We start from the raw sequence: 26,096 nt of genomic DNA on the forward strand, positions 1-26,096 counted from the left end.
TATGAGTGAGTGTGTGAATTGGCCAATTAATGTCACTATCATAGTCACATCAAGCCAATGTAAGGGAAAGTATAAAGTCACAATAGTTTTTTTGTTTTATTATGTGCAATGTCAACATAATTCAAAGATATTTAAAAATCCTTAGCCATAACTTCTGAACTTTCAATTTTTGCTGAGACCCCAGGAGAAATTGGACTTACCCTAATGGTAAAATGAATCTTGCAATTAGCTAGACAATGATGCATCCATCCCCACTGCCCAGGTTAGGACCGGTTAGGTGAAATGGGGGTTTTACGTTGTGTTCAATATTATTGCATTAATATGATGATGTGCATGCACATGTACGTATCTGCTTGTACTAGTCTGGTTTTATAGTGATAGCCCACTGAGATAACATGCAAAGGTTTAACATGGATACCCCTCTTAGATACAGTATACTGCTTGTGCAACCAGTCCTTGTTTTATCCCCTTAATGCCAAGTGCCAGGCAGGGTAACAACAAGTACCATCTTTTAACATCTGTTGGTATGACACACCCACAATCAAACCAGTGATTGTCTGCTCTCCAGGCTGCTGCCCTCCATGTGGAGGTGGTCCAGGGTAGGACAGACAATAATACAGATGCTCTCCTATAAGTCTACAGCTCACAGTGCCATCATGATGACAGAGTAGAGCACATGTTGCTGGAATGTGCATGACACGCCATATCTCTCCCACCATTCTTTGTCTTCAAGCCAAGGTGTAGCAAGAAGCTCCCTGATAATAGTCCCTAAATCATAGCAGGAATCAACACATGTACAACAAGAAAGAAGTGAGCAAAGCTCACATACCCCCGTTATCCCCGCTGGTCAACAACAAATAGTAAATAGTTTGTTAATTGATGAAATATTACATATTTCTAACTGATTTTAACTTCAATGTTTTAAAAAGTAACATTGAGTTCCAGTGATAATTGACACACACCCCCCCCCCCCCCCCACACACACAATCTCCCATGTTACCAGTGTTCACTACGAGGAAGTAGATCACCATGAACACGTTTGAATAAAAAATTGATTACATAAGAAGAATTATCAAAAGGACCAAAAATTGTTGATATAAAACCACATAAAAAATGGAACAATATCATATAAGAAAATCAATAAATTAATAATTTCCATCTAGCCTTAACAGATATGGTAAAGAATTCATAAATTCAAACTAACACAAAGCACAGATACTTATGATGATCTACATATGTGGAAACAATTTTGGAAAATATATTAGTTATACAAAACCAGTCATCAAAATTTCTAAATTCCATCACGTTTCCATGAAAACAGCAAAAGAGAAAACTTTCAGAATCTTATAAAAGATAAAAAACAATCATAGTGGTTAATGTAGCAAGTTTGCTGAAGCTAGGATACATAATATTGTGAACATGGATCATACAAAAACTCTACCCAAAATTTAGGTTTCACCATGATTCCATGGAAACAGCGAAAATTAAAAAATTCAGAATCTTCAAACTAGCAAAAGGCACAAGTACTCATTGTGGTAAATGTGTGTAGCAAGTTTGGTGAAGCTAGGGTGCATAGTTAAAAAGATATAGGCCGTACAAAACACCCACCCTAAAAGTTTAAGTTTCTTAATGTTTCCATGGAAACGGCAAAAATTAAAAAGTTCAGAATCTTCAAACTAGCAAAAGGCACAAGTACTCATTGTGGTAAATGTGTGTAGCAGGTTTGGTGAAGCTAGGGTGCATGGTTAAAAAGTTATGGGCCGTACAAATGCTCGGACGGAAAGACGGAACGCTATATACCCCCGATTTACTTCGTAAACGGGGGTATAATTATTTTATTACTTTAATGATTGAAATGTTCTTACATCATAAAACAGTCAAGCACTGAATATGACCACACATTTACCCTAATGATGAAACAAAGTCATTAGAGAAGTGTTTACCTACAACAATGACTTCTCATCATTTCCAATGGACGTATTGATTTTTGCTCTGGTCATGTGTGTTAAATAAATCATTAAAAGTTCTGGAGTTGTGATGTTGTTGTGATAACAACATCTAACGACACTGTCTTCAAATCAACAATAGCTTCAGTCTCAGCAAACATGTCATTAGTGAAAAATTGTGAAATTAATTTGTTCACATACTTTGAACACTAATGGGAAAAAAATTAATTTATTTAAACAAGGGGATATTCATAGTTCTATCACTATTTCCTTTAGTTCTTCTGTTGTTTCAAAGCACCCAAAGAATTTCTAAAAGCATGGAAAGCAAAGTAAAGGATCATAATGCCCAGGGTGGAGTTTACCTCTAAAAATCATTGTATGGAATAAATAACCTGTAATCTTTTAGGGTAATTTCAAATGTATTTTACCTCTCACATCCTAGTGCTGCTCTGAATAACCAATCTCAATGATAAGAGGTTGGTTTAAATTTTAATCCAAGAATCCATCAAGATACTCTTGATCACTGTTTTTTCCAATCATAAGTTCCTTTAAATAATGAATATTTTGCATTCTACAATAAGAATACAGATGTATGAGTATGTACTTACAAAAATCATATATAAAATTCCCACAAGAGAGATAATTCATAAAATCAATGATTGCTTTTGTCAAACCCCTGATTAATCTTGACATGTGGACCAACTCCCAACACAAGCATTAACACTGTTAACACCTTGTGTGACAACCACCTACATCAATAAGTACTAGATGACTTCATAGTTCAGGAAGTCATCAGGTTTAATATTCAACACATCATTGCACAAGTGAGGACATGTTATTTGCTGACGTGGCAAACAATATGATTTTTTTTTCACTATCATTTTGGATGCCCCCAAAATACACCAGGTTTTCATAAACAGTTTGGTCAATAACATTACTAAATAACCAAATAACATGATTTACTGTGATGTTTTATTTCAGTTTTCTTCTCAACCCCGATGATTTCAAGACTTTGAATTCATGTCCCTGACAGCTAAAATGGTGCATGGTCTCACCTTCCAATCCCTCCATCCCTTCAGACATATCGTATGCCAGTGTGAGTTCAGGTCAGTGGCCAAAGCCCAAGTTGATAACAAAGCTGGAGAGGTGTCGTCGGTGCTAATTAGCAAGCCAAGGGCTCTAATTAGCAGTGTCACAGGCTGTAATTAGCTTGTCGTTGATTCAAAAAGAGTTGCAGGTCGACAACTTGCCAGCACACCTGAAATGACAAAAGCTACAACCAATGACAAAGCTCCAGGTAGAGTTACTTTCAGCTAATCAATGCCTCATTAAATATTGCACATGAAGGTAAGTACATACATGTGTATAGGCAGCAGAATAGCCCCAGGAAAAGCACGAGCATATACTGAGTCTGATCACATATCTCTCACACTGATTACACACTCACACTCATCACCTGCAATCAGCAGGTAATATTGATTAAACACCCCTTCAGTAAATCCAATATATTTCAACTTATAAATAGAAAAAACCCTGAAAGTCTGCTTGTATAAATAGTAGAGACTTCCATGGAAACAAAAAAAGCTTAAATTCTACTAGTTTAGTAGACCTTTAACATCAGGCACAACTGGCCCCAGCTAGATTCATAATTTGTCTCCATTTACTTGCACTAATTCATTGCAGTCTATGCCGATAATCTCCAAGAAATAGGTTTTATTGTCATATTAAAATTGACCCATCGTCAGACTTTCTTTTTCTCACAACACAAATACATGTACACTGAACACCCCAAGAACATGCTTTTATTGCTAATGTTTATGGAAGTGTACAAACAGAAAATAAGCCTCATTTTAGCCCCCCTTACAGATTTGATACAGACCTCAATGGATCATATGCATTTTCTTTACATCATGTAGTTAATAATTCTGTACTAATGTTTCAAGCACTAACAAAATAAATGTTACTGCAAAAGACTCCTGTAAAGATACAGATTAGAAATTGTCTTCAGCAACCAATGCTTGTTGTAAAGGGCCATAAACAGGATCAGGTGGTTAGGCTCACTGATTTGGTTGATACATGTCACAGTATAACATTTGCGTAGGTCGATGCTCCTGATGTCAGTCACTGGATTGTTTGATTCGGACTTGACTACATACAGAGCGCCATCATAAAGCTGGAATATTGCCTAGTGTGGTGTTAAACAACAACAAAACTGCCATAGAATCAGTTAATTCAAATGCAGACTACATTAATACTGTATTGTTTCGGGGGTGGAATATCATTTGACCGAATACTCATCAGTTAATTCAAATGCAGGTTACATTAATACTGCATTGTTTCGGGGCTGTATATCATTTGACAGAACACTCATCAGAATGTCAGCAATAATGGCATAAAAAAATCAGACAATTGAGGTTGCAAAACATGCAACAATGTGTTCCTGAAAGTAATAATTACATGCAGTACTTAGGTTATTCAGATGCATTAGTTCATGGTAGTATTGATACATAAAATATCATAAGAATTTCATACGATGTAAAGCAATGTGTAAATGAAAGAGTCTACATAACTATTTTACATTGGTGACACAGGAAGAAGTGCAGTGCACGTGCACGTGCATGCCCACGCACATTCTCATCTGATCAACTGCTTCGAAAATTGAGTTGTTTTTCATACTACAAAATGTACCTAACATTTCATAAGGGATAGTTATCACGAGTTATTGGATGATATTCTTGTAGCAATTCAAAGAAATATCCATCAATATTGTTGTAAATTAGTAATTAACAAGTGCAAGGGAAGGAAGGGCACGCTGCCTGATCAACACACAGGGCATTCCCAGGAGTGCTGTCACACTCAACTTGATACAATGTCACCATGTGACACGCCTGTCACGCTCTGCTACCTATCGTGGGAGTGAGATGGCACGACCATTGGCATGACATGAATCGTGCATATGTAATCAAAGACAAATACTGTATTTCACTACAACAAAAACCCTGTTTCTCTCAATGGAGATCAGTCCTGCCATCCTTGTATCTACTAAGGCATGCATCCTCCCTCCTGCCGACACCTAGCAACATCCTGAGAAGCAGCATATTGATTCTCCACCCTGTGAACTTCATCACCATTAAATATTTACATACTCTGTTATGTCTTGGACTATCTACTAATAAGAGCTTTGTATGGCCTTTGTGAAAGATGTATACTTTGTTTATAGCAATCAGCCCATGGCATGCCTGGGGTGAAACTAGTACTTCACCTCAGGCATGCAATCATTGAAGTTTCCTGACCACATGATCAATCTGACCCTACTTACTCAGCACTTTTAAATATTACCAAACTATGAATTGGTAGGTCAAAAAAAAAAGAACTTCATGAAAGATTAAGTTTGATTTCTGATAATGGGAAACAAACCACTGCATAGTTTTAAACAAGTAAATCCTCATATGAATTAAAACAGTTGACTTGCACATACATTTAAATTAGAATTTAGATATTAGGTATGATAGAAGGTGCTAATGTTTGCCAAGTACATTTGGAATGAACAGGAAGTGATACAAATTGAAAATTGTTATGAGCGTTTTTGATGTTTCCCATATTATAATTGGTAGTGTGATATGGTCTGTTCGATGTGCTGGATGACAGTCTGGCATCAACGTAATATTCAAAAGAACTTGAAAGAAAAATTCTATGACATTAGACATACAAATAATCATCACAGTTGATACAGTATTTACTGAGGTATCAATATGACTGGCTGAAGCTTACATGCTGTATGAACATTTCCCAGTTAAATTCTAGTTCTACACGTTCCAACAAAGTTTCAGCTCCCTGCCCCCTTTGGAAGAGGCTTCCTGCAGATGTTTTCTGCATTTGCTTAAGAATTTATATGTACAAATGTAAAGGTGAGTTCATAAAGAAGTCAGAACTTAAATTGGAGCTCTTCCTCAAAAAATTCTATCCTGGAAAGCTAAAAATGAAAATTCTGCCTTTATTATCAGCTTATATTTGAGCTATTATTCAAACATTGCATCTATAATGATCAAGGTTGTCAGATGGTCCTATAGGGCAACTTCCTGGTTAAAAGTATTTTCTGTCACCCTTGGGTGCACTCCTTATCTGAGATATTTTCAAAAAGATTCATTACTTATCTAAATGAAATCATAATGCATCAATCCTATTCAAATGCATGAAATAACAGCACAGTGTAAAATTCATTCTTTACATTAAATTTGCTGACAACAATAGGAAGGTTTTGTTTAGATTTCACCACTTTATGTAATGTGTGCAGAAAATGTTTTCAGTTTATCTTGAACAGAAATATTATGTCAAAGATTGCAAAACATCTGATTGCCAATTCAGTTTTGAAAGAACAAGCTTCCTATCAGATCTAAGCACTAATCTTATCAAGTTGTCCCCTTTTTGATGCTTTTATTCTTTCAGTCAGCACACTCTCAATCTCGGTGTGCGCCAGTGCAGAGCTCTCTGCGCTGTTTGTTGAGAACATTCAGTTCCGTAGCAAACTGTACACTTCCTTCCAAGAAAAGCATTGCAGATCAAGGTGATTCTCAAAGTCCTCACACATCGATGGGCCCCAATATTCCTAACAATGACAACCAGTTCCTTGATGCTGAGCAAGTTTGAGACAAAGACGAGGTATTGTCGTGAAACATCAATATATCTGGAGCCGTGACAGAGGATCAATGTAAAAAGGTGCCCATCAGGTGATATTGATGGTGAATGGGGAAGGAAGCATGGGGGATGGGAGGGGTGGGCGTGGCATCTAATTTCATGTCATTTTAATTGTACAAAAATATTCATACCACAGAAGATGGCTAATTCTCTATTTTCTCTGCCTAAACACATTGTAACAAACAAGCATATTACTCTCATCAGCAAATATTCAGCAATACCATGGTTACCACAATGTGTCTTTTAACATCAGCAATACATATCTGAACCAAAGCCCAACATAAAAGGATGGAAATCTAACCAAATCTGATGCTCTTACAACATACAACAGGAAACATGCAAACTTGAACATTACCAAATGAGACCACTATTGTACAGTCTGTGCCCAAAACTTTCTCATCTACTAGCCCCAAACAAGCATTGTCTTCAGTTGAGTTCAGTGTTTTCATATGAAATATTATCAGTGAGCTTACAAGACCAAACAGAATTTTACTTAACTCTGCTTCGGACTGGTTGCAGGCTGGTATTACCATATATCTCGACCACTGCTAAATTGGCAAACAAGAAACTAGTGGACAGGTGGCAAAACCAGTAGGATAACTTTAGAGTGCTTTCTAATGCACAAACCAAACTTAATGCTGCAATGAAACATGTAGCTGTACAGGAACAGCCATTGCTCACACTAATTGCAATTCAAGCGCCTTTCATCTCTGACCAACATATTCTACAACCTTCACAAAAACATATGCAAATTTATTGCTTTTTGATGGCAGTGGAAAGAATACACCTGAAATTAAAGAAAATCTAATCAAAATTTCAACAAACAGAATCAGAGAAATGATACATAATGTTGATAACTTGCCCACCCTGCTGGGAGAAGTCTGTCCCAATTCCACAACTCACAAAGCATATTCAGATCAGCAGAATATGCCAAACCTTTTGTTTGGTTTGATATCAATGAAACTTCCCACAGTTCCATAAAGACGGTTATGTTGTATTTTGGGTAGCAAGCAGAAGACCAACATTGCAATTATTCTGCAAGGTAGTACAGTAATTGGAATTGAGTTTGAGAATTGCTAATCAGAACATTGACCCTTTTTACTTGACATACAAGCTTGAAAGGAATTCCTACCTGCTAACAGTACCAGTAAATGTGCTGTGTATTCAAAACTCACAATGAACAAGCAACTGGTATTACATAGCCTTAACATGCCAATCCAATAAATCAGCATACGCCTACAGATACCAACCCAACAAATACGCTTAGCAACACAACAACCATCATATGAAAATGCATAATGAAAGTTCAGTAGAGTACAAAGGAAAATACAGAGAGGGATGTAACCCCTTCACAAATATCACTGATCACATACGAAACCAAACAAGATTTCAGAATAGTAGCTTAAATGACCTGCCAACAAAAAAGTCTAATCCCCTTTTAAGAATCTGTATATTCAAGTCTGGTGCTGAAGATGGGACATAACCTCAAGTCAAAGGGTCTGTTCCCCACCACTTAACTACAAACAAAGACTGAAAGAGTGTTTGCAAATGGACACAAGAGTTCATGAAGAACACACTACTCTATATCTGTTTCTTTTCTTGGCGTACAAAGTGCCACTGTCAACATTGCCGATCAGAAAATAACCCAATGACATGACAAGGCTGGATGCATGTGCATTGCAAGTGCACTAGTCAGACATGTCAATCTGTGAGCATATCAGTATCTCACTACCCAGGCAAGCATTCAGGGCCCAACAGCAAACTCCACACCAGATCATGTGTTCCTTCCCTCAACAGTTTGTGTGGCCATATATATGCATTTGAGACAACAGGGTCATTCTGATCACATCTAATGTAAAGTTTTTGTTTGTTTGTTGTTTAACGCCGCCGCCAGCAATATTCCAGCTATATGAAGGCCTAACGTAAAGTAGCGAACCATGAGTCTTACATTGTTCTTTTTCCGAAACTATTCAATACAATGACAAGGACTGTTTCACCATACAAACAATACCAAATTGTTAGATATTAATTCCTAAATGACAACAAGATGTTAACTACTGTGACTTCACAGCAAGCTTTTGTCTTATCTCCATATCACAGCTTAGACCTTGTACTAAGTCAAGGGTGATCCCAAGCCTACAGTGACTGCTAGGAACCTAGGCAGCACTTGACTTGTTCTCTTCCCACTAAGTAAGATTACATTACAGTTCTGCATCAGAGTAGGGAATTAATTTTTACTTTCAACAGTCCACAAAACATTATCCGCTACTACTGGTGAAAGTGGCAGTCCACAAGGAAGTGTCACGAAAACTCTGCATGTTACTATTCTCAGACAAGTGGAACCCTGTGCTCACATACAACATCACTGTACATTAACATGAAACAGTGAGGAATGATGTTACAAGTTTCCATTGCATGAGCCAGTATTCTTGGACAATGTCTTATCACATACTGGTGACACATTGTCCAATTTCTGCATAATGCATCTTAACAACAGAGCAGAACCCAACTTACTGTGTGTACGTTGAGAGAGCCCACCTTCAAACCAGTCAACAAGTCACTTGATGTTGCAAGCCTGTCTATTCACAATCTGGACAGCAGTGAGTACATACAAACAAATGCAAGTGCAAGATATCTGACAAATTCATTTTTCCAAGATGAGCACAGCTAAATGTCAGGAGGCAGGGCCTACAATTACCTTGACATAGCTGGCACAGCTGGTATAGATATATGTTTCTGTGTACATCATCACACTACCATGCACGCCTGTGCTACCACCGCCCACAATCAAATACACATATCAAAACTTTTACGACCAGTGCATGTGCACAAAACCCAGTTAACAAGGTCTATTTTTAGTGCCTGCATATTTACGTTGAAAAAGTTTGTCTAGGTATTCTGCATTACAAATCTGGATTTCATGAAGAGAAAACCTGTTTGATGTTACTGAGCTGTTGTGCCTTGCTTCAAGTTTTGGAGTTTTACTTGCAGATAATGTTTTAACAAAGCACAATACAACACTGGATTGACTTTCTTAAAGTGAATCATTTACAGGTCCCCATCTTATCGGTTTATCTCACCCCAAGTGTGACGCTATGCTCGGAGATATAACATTTCATTTCAAGCTGGAACGAGTTGTTCAAATGCTTGAACTCATTTCCCATAAGCAGTATCAAAAACACTGTCGCTAAGATATTCATAATGACGTAGGACTTGGTAAGTAAAAACCATATTTTTCAAGCAATCCCATTGTGATGATGTCTTGTCTGTGATGACGGCACTGATGTAGTATTATCAAGATATGTCTCATCTCTTGACGAACAAACTATGGTCATATCAGAAAAACGGGTGTTCTTTAACTTCTTTTGAGCAGTACATATTGTTGTAATTCTTTTATTGTGCACTCCCCCTTTCTTACCCAATTAACTAGATCTAACGACAATTTTCTTTCATGGAGATGCAAAAACAATACTTTGCAAACAAATGTTATCAAAGAGTTCATATATTCCATTTTGAAAACATGAAAATCACAATCATACGTGAAAGAAATTTAGGGAGCTCCTAGGGTCCTTGGGGTTTTCTGCTATAGTACTTATCAATAGAAACTTCAAACATAAAGCTTATGAAAAGCCCCATGACTTTCATTCAATTTTGAACACTGATGATGCATTGAAAAGGTACATCATACTTGTACTTGTTAGTACAGGAGATCAGGCTAACAGTAAGTTTCTACTGCCAGAGTTCAAAAAGGGGGGTCTTTTCAAGCATGCCACAGGGCACCATAAAGATTTTACAAGAAAATTAATTATTTCTTTTAAAAAAGTCTGTTTGAAATGCTGTCTTTCATTCTTGCAATCAATATTGTTATGAACAATGTCACTCACTGGTCAGTATAGTTAACCTGGAATTATAATTCATTTTAAGTTGAATCAACTATAATCAGTGGGTAACATTTTCCACTTCTTTCAGCAATATCACTGCGAGAGACACCTGATATGGGCTTCACATATTCAACTCATGTGGAGAATGGAAACTGTGCTTTGACGAGCAAATGCTTTAACCATTAGGTACCCCACTGCTTCTATCAACCATCAGTTTCTATTTAAATGCTGTTATGAAGTCATTCCTAAATCCCCAGGTTTATTTTGTGAATCATTCTGAAATTGAATGCTATCAAATGTTCACTTTCAATGCCCTTTTGGCACAGGAACCTAATCTAACCATTGCATTATAATCCAGACTGTCAATGGCACTCTATAACAAGGAACCTCGAACCTCAGTCAATGCTATACAGCAGTGTTTTTTCTAGACTGTGTCATTGCAACATTGCCACATCTTTTCTTAATAATTATCACCCATGTGCGGGCGGTGTTTACATCGAAAATGACCAGTGTGCAAGCTCCATACCTTCATAACACTCTCATATTACAGAACAGGGAGGTATGCTGTAAGGTCTGTTGCAGTATCTGACATGTAGAACATGCTTTTTGATTGGCTTGTGTCATACATAAACATTGTTACGATTGGCTCACGCTAGCATGGGTAAAATTCTCTCTTGTCAGATAATCATCAACACAGCAGTAGTTTCAAGAGTTTTAAGATGCTATTGAATTTTTTTACAGAGAACAGACTCTCCATTCAGGAATTTGGAGATCAGCAAGCCAAACAACAAGATAATTACAGGCGTGTTGTCCCTATCACTACTGACCTTGACAGATGGTTTATTCAAGGGAAGAGATTTGCCAAAATTGGAAATTTATGAGTTGTGAAATGTGCATTAAGCACAAGAATCAAATACGATGATGAATACAATGGATTGTAAAACTGCTTATCAAGCATTTGTGAGCTGGAAAGTCATGCCTCAAGGAAGGATCCCCATGTAATTTGTGCTACCCTTTTTCAGATGACCCCACCTTTTTCATGACGAGTGGGCGTGAAGGTCCATTCTTATTTGTCAACTTGAATGAACACTATAACAATATAACCTACTGTAACGAATGTTGAGAGAAAAATATTGAACATAACTACCACTTTCAGCATGACTTTTAAACCACTTACATCAGGGCAAAAACAATGGATAAACATCTTTCAAGTACCCGAGACAACTGATATCAGTCCATCTTTGTAACCTATATTTACATAGACCTACAGTTAGCGAAAACAAAGTGCATGTATATCGATTGTCCCACTATTAGGCTTATGAGGAGAAGTGAAACTATGTACACATGTATGAAGCATGCCCAAACCAAACTGAAAGCAGATGACTCAAGCATATGCAGAATTTCTCCATGACTTATCACGTAGCATCACCAACAATAATCCACACATTGACTTTGGAAGGTCACAGTAACACATCTTGGCTTACACAAAAACTTGTTTCCATGGTGGAACACAAAAACATGTCTGTAATTACTGCAGGTATGTGCAATTAATTTTGAATTTGCACAAAATACTATCTGAAGATCTGTCTGTATACTATTTGATATGCCGTTAAAATGAAAATGCCATTAACTGATAGTGAGAGATGAACTATTATTAAGGAGTAAAAATAAATTTTCTAAAAAGGACACCAAGGGGCTCTACTTTGAACAATGGCTCTACAACTCTTTGCCAAAGTCAACATTGCAGGTCATCACAAGATTTTGAATATACAAAAACAAAATGTTCAGCAGGTTTCAAAGAGTTCAAAAATAACAATCTGCAAGTGTGCCCAAAAAATATGTCATCAATGTAACGATCAATCACCTTTAGAACATATGATCCAAGTTGACCTCAAGTCTTTATCACAATATTGCTTTAGATCAAGAATAAAAGATCCTTTGAAAGATACATCTTGTACTCAGTGACATCAGGTTAGTAAGGCGAACAAACAATGACACCTCCAATGTGGATGGTTCTTCAAGCAAACTACATCGCAGGTGCTTGGCAACATGTACATCACAGACAACAACCACAACATCTCCCATATACAAATAATATTGAAAATAGAAAACAGTTTTCTTCATGCTCAAGCATGACTATTGAATTGCAAAGACAGAAAAACTGAGTGCAACTCTCTAAACAAAAGAATGGACAGCCCATTGTGTGCAGTCAGAACAGAGTAAATACCGACACATTTCATTTTAATGCACCAATCGCACACATATTGATAGCCAATATTTCTGGATGTAGGAATATTGACAGAACTTTCATGGATAGAATAGAAGAGAAAGTAAAGGTTTTACATGCCGTCATCCCAACAGTGATCTCAATAACAAAAGACAACTGGGTATCTATTTGGGAGAGGGAAAGGAGACTAGCAATTAGAAATTGTTTGCAAGAGACTATGTATGCCTAGCACTTGCTGCACAGCTCTCAACAATGAAAACAACATAGGAGTCAGTCTCCATTAGCTGTTGTCAGGGTACCATTTGCCTCCCATTAGAATCAGGACGTCTCTTGCTAACAGCATTCTCATAACAACTAGTGTATTGAACACACATTAGCAAGACAATGATGGCCATGTTCGTAAGGTCATATGATTTTAACCCACAATACATAGCAGTCAACCAGAATGATGACTGTATGAAAGAAACACTTACAAAGACAAATTAATCTTAGAATCAATTTTGAAACATTTTTCAGGAAATAATTACTGATTTCACCCTGAGTGATAAGATGGGCCTATGTTTGGAATGTTCATCTACCCGAGGTAAGAAAGTTAACTGACTATAAAAGTCCATTTTCCACCCTTGCCGAACTAGGCTGGTATTATGGAGTTAGATTTTGGCTGGTCTAACGAGTCTATGCATCGTCCAATCAAAATTGTGCACCGAAATCGAAATTCAGTTCGTAAACTGTCGTGCAGATTTCGGTCGATTGCACCGCCAACTCAACATATATTTTCTTTTCAAGTTTTTAATCAAGGTGCCCACGTGATTTGATGCACTTCGCGATGTAAGACCCGTTTTCTCACAATATAGATCTTGATTATCAATCAGATCTTCTTGACTGGGCGCCACCATTTTGTTTGAAGCAAATACAAGTGATACGAGAGGTGGAATCTGACTAGTCCATAGGAGAGGCATAGAAGGGACTTAATTTGTAACAGCCACTGGTGGTGCTACGATCGAGCCCAGGAATTCCAGCCTAGTTCGGCAAGGATGAAAACTGGACTTTTAAAATCAGTTAACTCCCTTGCCTCGGGAAGATGGGAATGTAAGAATTACAGCTTTCAATCGGGTGGACCACATTTTTTTGTTCTGAACAATGACAATAATATTCACAGCAAGAACTGAAAGAATCTCCTAGAAACATTTTCTGGTCCTTGAGATCCCTTCAGATGCAACTATTAAAACATAAGAATCAGTTATTGCAAGAAACAAGCCCAAAATGATAATGACGCTGATCTATTATGAATTATCAGAATTATGACCATACAGAAAATATTCACGATGTTATTATACCTACTATTATTACATTATTATCATTCAGTGCAAGCATTTTCACACAATAAACAGGATATGATTGAATGATAGTAAGCTTGATGAATATTCAGCTTCTACATGATGCGCTTGTATGACAGATATAAGCAACCATGAACTTCACTGAAACCACTGCTGTATTTCTACAGGACTTATCAAGTTTCTTCAGTGCATGTGTCTTGTTGCACATGGTAGAAATGTGTGTCACTGCAGATACAAATCAAAACTTAACTCCATCTATAACCTTACACTATTAATATTAGATTGTTCTTAAATGCCAAAACATGTTGATACTGTGTTCAAATGCAAGCTCTCTATACACCAGGACATGACTAAATGTCCAATACTGTCTAGTCAGATACTCCATAATAACCTTTTAAATGTAGTTACAAAGGTGTTTGAATGTAACAAGACAATGAAACAAGACAATAAAGCAAGCAAATTCAGGTGGGGTGGGGAAGGGCATACAAATAGCTCAAGGCATCTTTTCCCGTCTCTACAGCAACAAGAGTCAGTGTCTTTGTTATACGGATGCATTTAAAAAAAAAAAAATGACGCAATTTGCTAAACAATGATTATCAATTTCATAAAGGAAGTTTGCCTTGTAAACATCAATTATTGCACAATATGCCATTCTCTGGGACGAGTCTCACTCTGAGTGCCAGCAAATGATAGTATCCGTTCTGAAGAAGATATGGAATAACATTATATACCATCATATTCCATACATATCCCAGTTGGTTATGCAATGTTATGTTTCCACCCTTTTAATATTAACTTATTCAACAACTCTTTATATTTCTGACTGACAGTAGCATTCATATTTTTTTGCAGTTCCAGACTTTAACTTTCTGATATCACCACGATTGGTATTGCAAAAATGAAAGTATTGGTTGGTTTGTGGAAATGTATGACAATATGATACAGCAATGCAATCAGTCTAGCATTAAATATTCAATCTAGTTTATTAATTTCACCTAAAAAAATTTTTTTATCTAGAAAATTAATTTTTGTTCAGTAACAAAATCCAAAACTGTAACCTTCAACTTGATAAAAAAATGCCTGAAAGTAGCATTTTGTACATGATACGACATATCATCTTGTACATTTTACTCTAAATACTACAGCAAATAAAAATGGTTTTAGTTACTTGGGTGTCATCATATGAAGCATAAAATTTCAGCTTCATTGATTTAGTGGTTTCTGACGAGTCATGTTTACAGTGTGAGGAAATGTATTTTGAGACAATTTTGGTCAAACCGTAACTGTTAAATTTTATATCGTCGCAAAACATGGAGCCTAAGTGTTGAGTCCCACTACTTGCTACACATATTGCAAACTTGATACAATGACAGGCATAAGTCATAGGAAAAACATATCCACCGGTATTACTTCAGGAATACCATGAAATCTCAATTGCGATCGTGTTGCCTGGTACCAATATGCAACAGAAACAATCTAAAGGTGAAGCAGGCTGAAGGAATTAATTATTAACAGTACAGAAACAACAGAAGGCTAAGAGCCCAACCTTGCAGAAACATGAAACCAACTCATGGAAAATTTAAAACAAGGCCTATATCTATATACATATATGTTGTAGTGCAGCTTATACCTACTGATATCAATGATTTCTCTATGCAAAATTTGTGTATGGATACATGAAAATACTATCACCTCTTGGCACATCAGACAATTCTATTTAAATGTGAGACTGACTACTGTTTACATCTTATACAAAACGAAAGCAATCAGATGTATTTCTGATTCTATAATTTGGATTTACGAACAAGTCTGTACCTACGTTCTTGGTCAACATCACTTCAGATAAATATACACATCATCTAAAATATTCTTACAACTTCACATCACTGTCACTGTCACTGCCAGCCAACCTGCCAACCAGGTACCGTATTTGACATAATAAGCGTCCAGGGCGCTCTCAAAATTAGAAATAGAGTTGAAAGATAAATTTCGTGGTTTATGCTGACAGCCTGAAATGTTTATACACAACAAATATATTTTTCCAGAATTTAATTGCCCATAATTTAGGGTGCATATAACACACAAGTGTATATTACCGTATTCGACATAATAAGCAAAGTTAGAAATAGGAGGCTCTTATTAGAATATTATTTTGGTGGAAAACAACAGAATTGAAAGAGAGTAAATTTCATGGTTTATGCTGACAGTCTGAAATGTTTATATACGACAGATATATTTTTTCCAGAATTTAAGTTCCCATGATTAAGAATGCATATAACATACGTATTATACACGAAAATAAATAAGTCCTGTGTACATTGATCAATCAGAAGGGGTGCTAATTGGGATTGTTCACTAGTCAATATATTAGCAAACATCGCTGTGGGCGCTTATTAGAGCGGGGCACTTATTACGTCGAATACAGTATACACGAATAAATAAGTCTTGTGTAACTTGAACAATTGGAAGGGGTGCTAATTTGGATAGTTCACTAGCCAATATATCAGCAAATATCGACATGGGCACTTATAAGAGCGGGGCGCTTATTACATCGAATACGGTATTCCGTAGATGAATTCCTTCAAAAGTGGACTATTTGCACTAATTATGTTACATATATCTCAACCAGTGTTTGAAATAAAACAAATTGCCAGGCTGCCATCAGGACAGACAGACTTTTGGCCCTCATTAAAAAAACCTGCAGCTTATTGTGACAAATAAATACACACCTAAATTTACCCAACCAACTTTGAAACTACATGCCCGACACAAAACCTACCTGCCCCGGGCCTACGGGCAGGTGCTTATTTCGAACACTGATATCAACTATTGCATATTCAATATTACATAAAGGTGGCAACTGCCATGTAAATGGGACATTTTTGCCTCTGATTCTGCCTCTAATATGTCTACTCGACCATCGATGACCAAGCACAAAGCTGTCTCCTGCAATATTCACCTCCATATTCAGTTCATGACTGCACATAATGGCAAACCTGACCCCCACCTCATACCCTTGGCCATCAGGATTCCTCAAGGGCCAATAAAGGCTCATCCACCTATCAATAATTAAAGTTGAAATGACCTGGCTCTCTTGATCTAAGACTATTAAACCTCTTCATATATTCAGGTAAAATAGAGAATCATCTGAAGAATAAGCTTTTAGGTATGTGCTAACTTATGCATGACACAAACAGGACAGCACTATAAAAGAAGCAAGCAGATAAATATGATTAACAAGATTTATCTAAATTGGATGTTAACTCACACATCTTCAAGCATATAGCCCAAATTATCTGATAAAGAGAAACCCAATAGCAATTTGAATACAAGGAAAGAAATAGCCCATCCCTCTCTAACAAGATGAGAAAAGGTTTAAATTTTATAGTGAATAGTTTGCCTATATGTGATAATGACTAAAGTTGTCTTTCGTGTTATAATATGATTTCATAATCATTTAAACCAAAAAAATATATATTGAAGAAAGACTATGTACATGATGTATTGATGTCTGTCACAGTAAAAGCAACAGGTTTACATTCATCTGGTTCAATTAACCTCCTGATATATTTTACCTGTAGCCAACTTTCTTTGTTACTGTACTTGTCCAATCCCTTGTTAATTTGCCCCCAGACAATGACATCTATCAGAAAATCTTGTTACACACTAAGAATAAAAATTCATAGCAAGCATATTGTCTCCACTTCCCGAAACACTAGCTAACTGCTACAGCACATGAAAGATGCATCTTCCAATACTTTGTACTGGACATATCTACACAAGCATCACGCTTGTTTCTTGCTGTGTTATTTCTACACTATTATCATAAAGTATGACGAATCCTCCCAGAAAACAAACAAAACCATGCAGCACCAAAAACCCTGCAAGGATCAAATCATTAACAGTAGCAGAAACATCTGAGAAGAATTTCTTCAGAAATATTGTTGTAGATTTATTTTTGGTGCCGCATTGTGACAAGATGTGAAGAGGTAGAATAGCTTGAAGGCTGGCTCATAAATAATACAGCACATTTTGAAAGGGGGCTGGTTACCGAGGCTGTGGCATCAAGCCAAGCACGTCTAAGGTTTGCTGATGCATTGTTCACAACTCAGTACCGGTCAATGGAATCGATCAGCCCCGTTCCTACCTGAACAGGCCGATCAATCCCAACATGAACCAACATGCTCCTCCTATCCCTCTCCAGCAGCAAGTGCATCTCATGGCAACATTGTAACCTTTTCAATACAATCAAAGTCAAATAAGGCTACTGAAGCTCTGGGATACTTTAACTGGTTTGTGCATGTGTCTGTCATCACAATAAAGAAATATACTGCTGAGTATTGGCCATATATTGTCTGGTCTGAAAACTAACCGCACTTCTCCTATTTCAACTGAATGGGGACAGAGAATGGGAACACGCTCCAAATGTGTTCATTATCCACAAATGTATTCATTACACAATTGTTTATCAGCTCCAAACATTATACCAGGTGACACTCAAATGGAAAGCATTGTTTAAAATGAAGTTTCTTGTCGTTAAATATGAATTAAACCTCATTGTTAAGCATCTTCAGTACACAAAGACATTTGTTATAAATAAGCTACACATACAACATATACAACAAACTGATGCTAGTTGCAACCTAACAACGATTAACAAATAGTCTGTTTCACAAAACGAGCCATAACACAATCTGGATCAATTTCCAGCATTATTACAAAATATCTTAAGGTTCAAGCTCCATAACAAGGTGTGCTCCTGGGACAGTCTCCACAAAGTCTATCCAAAAGCATATGAAATGAGAGTCATTGTCCTAAGAAAACTTTATCATGTTTGAAACGTGAGATGTTCTTATTGGCTAGGGGCTCATCCATCATTACAAAAATTAATCATTGATCATAATCGGTTCAATATTTGGCATTTAATTAGTTTTTACATATCAAACATTTGTCAAAGTGTCTGATTTTGTCAAGACTTAATTTTTAAAAATCTTACTGGAGAGAAAATATCTGCTTAATTTACTGTATTTCCTCAGTATGCTGGTCAAAGCACACATAGATCTGATTGGAAAAACCTTCAAAATACACAGAAACAAATATATTTTTCTCTACAATAAAAACATGATAAATTAGGAACTTAAATCAATCCTCGGGGGAACTGATCTGTATTTTAGATCGTTGGCTTCCATCCCTCCTTCTCATAAGATTATCATAAAATCATGGTCATTTACCACACTATGATCTATAGGCTTGTGAAGCAGTTGTTAAGACAAACTACATCAAAATGACCTGTTCTATCCTGCAGAGAAAACAGGTGCGCCACATCTGAAACCTATTATGTCCGAGTTACCAAACCAATGTGATTATGTTACAATATGAGGTTTTCTTGTTAACTAATTTAGACATGTAACAATGACCACGCTGACCACTAATCAGTAGCATGTTTGCCAGGTTGTGCCACTGAAAGGCAGTCCCAGGTGCAGTCACACAGAGACAACTATTACCTTTACTAATTCATATGGCTTACTGCTATAATTAAGCCCCTGATTGGATAGTGAGCTTCTTGGCTATAGCAAACATCCTAGTATCTTATCATGCTCCCGAATTATCATTGCTGATCAAGATTTCAGACTGATAATTATGGGAGATTGAAATCGGGTGTGAATTGGAGTAGATTTACATGTTTCCATGGAACCTTTATGATTTATATGGAGACTAGTAAGGAATAATCTTGTACTGTCCAATAAAGACATAAAGCTATGTCATGAACATTGATGCAGTAATACAAAACTGTCCTTTATAATTAACAGAAGACAAAATCTAACTAAAAGCAATTACTGATCCACTGCACCAATGCTACAGTAAACTAAGGATTACAAGTAATACAGAAAGTAACAATATCACAACTCCTTACCAACATTTGTTAAAAGCAAACTTAAACATGAGGTGAGCTGTCACCATTTTGGGGGTTATGTTAGATTTAAATATTGCCTAAACCTACAGTTGGAATAATGTAGTATGTTTTGTTGCCCAACATAACTGCCATATTGACCAACAGGTGAAAATCTAAAATTCAACCTAACAAAAAATCTGCAAACTGACATTTCTTCACAATGGTCATAATGGCGTGCATTGCAGTATATCCCCATTCTGTAATTGTTGTGAAATTCATTTATTTGTTTGGTCATGAAAACATCACAATATCTAAAAATCATTTAGAAACATGTTTATCAGAATGAATTCAATCTATTGACAACCTCAAGGAACCATGTTTGATAATGATATAACAATCTCATACCACACTTAGTACAACAAAGACAAAATAACATGACAGTTTCTCTAAAATAAACTTGAGATTAGTATTTGATCAAAGCTCATGTGCATCGTTCATTTAGTTCTTAATACCAACAGTCAGCACACATTTATTCGACATGTCAGACCTTTTGGTTGAAGAAAAACGAAATGAAAAAAAAAGAAATGTTCAACTTGTGTAACATTACCATTGCTATTAACAACTAGTGGTATCTATGACATATATGCTGACATCTAATATCTATAAGAGAATGTTGATAGCTTTCAGAAATGATTAGCACAAAAAAAAGGCTCAGGTTTTTTGCAACTGATAGAAAATGTGAAACAGGGCAAGGGGAGAACCAGTTCATTGATTCAACCTCATGAATAAAAAATGACATCATTAATAAGAAAGCAATGGTAATTTCCCTAGTCCTTGGGTCGTGTTGAAGCCATCTTTCAGGTTTGGAGATAAATAATTGAAACAAGTACCAAGGAAGCTCTTAATTAACAGGACTTTGGTCCATTGACCCGAAATTAACTGCAGCTTCTGCCATCGAATTCCCTTCATTGTCGTGGGTGTAAGGGTCAAATACACTAGTAATGGCAGTATTTAGAACCAAATGTCCTTCTTTAACAAGTTTAGCAAGCTAACGCATTCAAAGATTGACATTGGTAGAAACCCTACCCAACCCCTGACAAAACTACATGAACAAATAAAAAAATAAAAATGAATTGAATAAATAAAAAACAAAAAATAAACATGACTTATTATCAGAGAAACATTCATCACATATTTTCCATTGTACCTACAGTGTTAATGCATTAATGACAAATCTGGAAGTAAACATGTTGATTTGTAGTATACATGTGCGAAACATCTGTAGTTATTTCCCTTCAGCAAGCCTCAGATGTTCAGATTAATGTCACATTTACACCAGCAATGTCTACTGATATAGTCAAAATCAAAGAAACTTCAAATCCCTCGCACTTTCCTGCACTACTACTAATCCTGTAAAATGCCAAATGGGGAAATTCAATGGTTGCCATAGTGATAAACAAATATTAAGGAAGTCTATAGAATTTCTTGACAGCAGCAAACATAACCATGTGACCTGAAGTGATTGCCTGTGTCCAATCCAGTGTTAGCATGGGCCTCTTAATGAGACATAAATTAGTATATTGTACCTCTTGACATTAACTTCAATTATGCACTTTGCTGGCACATTTTCAAATATTATTTATATATAGAAGTTATAATAGAACATATGTAACAAGAAATACCTGCAGGAAATTAAATTTTTGCATGCGAATTAATCATTATTGTTATTAAGCTAAAAATTAAATTCTGCATAAACCTCTTTACGCATATATACTACTCAAAAACCTGATTTGTTCATATGTCCATAGTTAATTAGTCATGCCTGGTGGGTATTGCAACACACAGCCTTCCAGTTGTGGGTTTTCTTTAATATTTTTAGTAGCATATTTTTGCAGGTTTTTTTCTGTGACATACCTCTAAACATACATGTAACATGCATCAGAAAACATCTATGGTTAAAACTGAAGGGGTCCTGAGGCCCTTGAGGTTTGATGCTAGAGCACTTGAATCTTTAATTATTTACAACAGGGATATGACAAGAACCCCTGGACTTTCAGGCCTTATTAAAAACACACAGAGATGCAATTCTGATATGTACGTCATCAATGATTATGTAAGTGAACAGTAACATGAAATACCCCTGCACAATGAACAGACACCTTAATGCTTAAAGCCACCCTCCAAAGAAATCTCAAAGCGACATGGTAAGCAGCAAAACAAGAAATTTCTACTCCTCAAAGACAACAATGGGCAGATAGTTCCAGGTGGGTGGGAGCACATTGGTTCTACACTACCTTCCTAAGTTAATAAACGCTACATTGTGGCATCTAACAGTTTCAGCCCTGCTTCACTGTCTGAGTCTCCTTGCACTTTTGCAGTGCCGGTGTAGAATACAGACACCACACATGGCATCCGGCATCTGAACTTTAACTGTTTCTACATCTGCAATAACATCTTGCATCAGTTTGATCTGACGTGAAGAAAATACACCTTCAAACTAGTTCCACCCTTCATCTAGCACATACCTCACACTGGATCTACATATCATATTCACAGTGTGTTTGTTCGAGTAAAACAAGTTTCCTATCTTGTACTTCCCAGGACCAATCTCATTAAAGACGTAACAAAGTATAGTATTGTAAGATTAACTCAAGGATAGGATATTAGAAAAGAATTTCTTTGCGATTAACATACTGGTAATGGTTACTTGTTCATAGCTGCAGTAACCGTACATGTGTGCTACTTCCTATAAACAATTTTGACTTGTCACTACCCAGAGCTACGGGCTGTCCTATAGTCTTCTCTTAAAGATCCCTGATCCATATCTGCACATACTTTATATGCTTCAGTAAAGTGCATGCGTCATGATCTAAAGATAAGTGGAAGAGAATTCACTTCTGAAGACACTTGCCTTCAAATAAGAGTACTTGTATTGTAGATTGTGCAGCAATATATTTACTTATTGAGTTGGAAACCAGATCAGTCAAGCTTTTTTTTTATCAGGACCTTCTCGGCAATTCCAACCCCCCAAAAACATGGAAAGTTGCATGATCAGAAATATAAGTACTTGTACAGATATTTGAAGGCAAGTGTTTGAGGAAGCAAAAGGTGTTGCAGTTTTCATGGGATTATGGTTCATGTACATCATGGCTGAGTTGTTAGTGTGGTGTGTCCCATATCAGGAATCTATAGGAAAACATTATGGAACAGCCCGTGGCTGTGTGTGGTGACAAGTCAATATCAAAATCGTTTATAGGGAGCAGCACAGAGATAAAGTTACTGCATCTAACTTGTTCAGTGAATTATTTCTGACCAGATGAGACCGTCAGAGATAATATTCTTTAGTTTTTTAAAAACTTAATCATACCATCTTTCAAAACAAATAGGACAGTCAGATCCTTGGACCTGTCCGACAGGTAATAACGTCAGCAGTAAACACAAAATACTATTAACTGTATTTCATGTATTTAAAGGTATTTCACTGACTGAAAGCCTGCAAGTCATGGATCCTGTATTCTATTTAGGAATGCATAAAAATCAAATTCTGAAACATGGACCCTCAAGAAAAACAGCACATCCTAGCCTGGCCTTAAGTAATACAAACTTAGTATTTTCTCTTTTGGCGCAATGTCCTGACTGATAATGATGAAATCATTGGAAAAGATATGTAAGAACATTTTCACTGAACAGAAACCAGGACACCTCAGAGCCATCTGCCAATGCAAACCTGTTTTGCTTTCTTCTATGTAATTCCTGCAATAATCAGTAAGGCTATGTGCATGAATGAAATCAACTCTCATATTAATAAAATCTCTCATACTGCTGAATTGCAAAAAGAGTGAAATGCACATATCAACTACCATTTCACAACAGTAAACATGACTAAAAGTAACTTTATCCAGAATATGACATGTATAAGTAAGAACAAAAAGATATGCGCATTTGCACAATTAGGAACATGCCTTACTTTTAGAAGCGCACAAAATCAGTTTAACAATTAGGATAAATTATTCATGCCATTCAATATAAATAAGTCTGATGAAGCATCATTCACTTGTCAAATAGCTATTTCTAGGAAAGATGTAGACTAACATCTGGTCTCTGATATGAACTATTTCACAGAAAAGAAAGAGTTGCTAAACTATAGTCATAAAATATAATAAAAGGAGCCCAGAGGCTTTATTCATTTTATGCAGTAATCAGGATTTCCAAACAGTATCTCACTTACATTGGCTGTATCGGATATATTTGTTTCAGGGTCTGTATTACAGACCAGGAAAATTGTTACACTGTACATTACATCAGGTAATGCAACCATTCAAAAGGTATCATATGGTAGTCTACTGTCTTTTAAAGGTAATTATCAGCAACAATAATATTTCAACAATCCTGTTCAGTTGTTACAGATCAGTGCCAATTTATATCTGTGACATACCACAAACATCTAACCAGCAAATGAAACCAAAAACCCTTCATTGCAGCTTCCTACCATTCACATAATCAAGTTTCATGTTGCAATTTTCTACACGTTGCAATTTTCTACACATCAAATCTTTCATGTCATAAGCATGAACTGTTATTTGATTTTTCTAATAACAACCTGTAATCACATATGAAAATTGGCTTCTCCTGTTCTGAAAATGCATTGCTCTCATGAAACAAAATGTCAAGAAGGCCTCAGGAGTTACTTCCCTTCCTGAGATTACTATAAATATCTCCAACTATGAGGTAAGGTGAAATGGGGTTTAACGCTGTGTCCAAGATTATTGCGCTTATATAACGATGTGTATGCATGTGTGTGTGTGTGTGTGTGGCTGCGTGTACTAGTCGAACTGATGCCGATTTATAGTGCCAGCCCACTGAGATGAATACCCCACTCAGACACAGTATACTGACTCCGAACTGACCAGTCCTTGTTTTAGCCCCTTAATGCTGAGCGTCAACAACAAGTACAATCTTAACGTCTTTCAGTATGACGCTGCCGGGAATAAAACACCGGACCTTCTGCTCTCCAGCTGACGCTCTACCACTAGACCATGGAGGCAGTCTCCGACTATGAGGTTTACATGAACACAAATAAGTTTCAGTATCCAAAAAGTAGGCATAGGCAGTTATTCACAGCGAGGAGGAGGAGAGCGGGGAAATCTTTGTTAAAATATATGTTACAAGATCTTGCTAGACAAGTTTGAAGCTAATATCACCACAGATTAGAATTGATTTTATCCATTTCAGCTGAAACATCTTTGCAATGGAGCCTGGTCCAAAATTTGGGGCTGTTTATGGGAGAAGCTATCATATTTTAGCAAATTTGTGGTCATTAGAATTCTCATCCCTGATCACTCAAAAAGTTTGTGGTGTTCCTCTCAGAATATGAATTAAGAGGTTCGCCACAAGGCAAGAGAGTAGATCATGCATTATTTCAATTTCAGGAATAAACATAATCTATTGCAAATATAATATATATAATCAGAAAAGCGTTATGCACTGACTTGATTGTGTGCTGACTTAGCAATGACTAAGAGGAAGCTAATACCAGTGTTCCCCCTGGCTTTTGAAACTGCCACTCCTTGTGGACTGGCAACTCAAAAAATTACCAGTCCCCCCTCCTAATTTTTGCCAGTCCCAACTTTCAACAAATAAATAAACACATGAAAATTATTTGGTTTTAATTCTTTCAACTTCATGTTCAGTGCAAAGATGTCATCTCTGAAGTAACTTAGCTAGATCTATACGTCATTCACACAAACTTCAGTCACAATTTTCTCTTTATTTTTTAATATTTCGAGACGAAGATGCTTCAACTGGATATTTAACCTAGAAATAGACAAGGGGAAACCCTGATGGTAACAGACAGGCTGACTTTGTTTGAAGAATGTACTTATATGAATAACAACAAAGATTTATAAGTACTTTATTTGCCGGTCCACAGGGACTGTCAGTCACATCAATTACCAGTCCAAGCCTAATTTTACTGGTAAAAAACTGGTAAACAGGAACACTGTATACATATATTGTTTATTGTTAAATTGAGCTAATGGTTAGCTAACATTTATACTCCTTTTAATGTTTTACGCCACACTCAGCAATATTCCCGCCATATGATGGTGGCCTGTTTAT

General features: G+C 36.5%; 1 protein-coding gene across 3 annotated transcripts in view; it reads right to left on the reverse strand.

The window, feature by feature from the left end:
- LOC124147108 (heterogeneous nuclear ribonucleoprotein K-like) overlaps positions 1–26,096 on the reverse strand; it is a 56,367-nt gene that overhangs the window by 25,877 nt on the left and 4,394 nt on the right. Inside the window, exons 1-2 of one of the 3 annotated variants that reach the window (XM_046517732.2) lie at positions 9,156–9,289; positions 3,002–3,204 (exon numbers count right to left, since the gene is read on the reverse strand). In XM_046517732.2, coding sequence (XP_046373688.1) covers positions 3,002–3,029 — 28 coding nt within the window. In that variant the 5' untranslated portion in view covers positions 3,030–3,204; positions 9,156–9,289. Of the gene's footprint in view, positions 1–3,001; positions 3,205–9,155; positions 9,290–26,096 lie in introns of those variants that run through there. The other 2 variants (XM_046517730.2, XM_046517731.2) reach the window with 2 other exon arrangements.

This window comes from Haliotis rufescens, unplaced genomic scaffold (assembly GCF_023055435.1).
Source record: "Haliotis rufescens isolate VD_foot unplaced genomic scaffold, xgHalRufe1.0.p SCAF_1, whole genome shotgun sequence".
Classification (NCBI taxonomy): domain Eukaryota; kingdom Metazoa; phylum Mollusca; class Gastropoda; order Lepetellida; family Haliotidae; genus Haliotis; species Haliotis rufescens.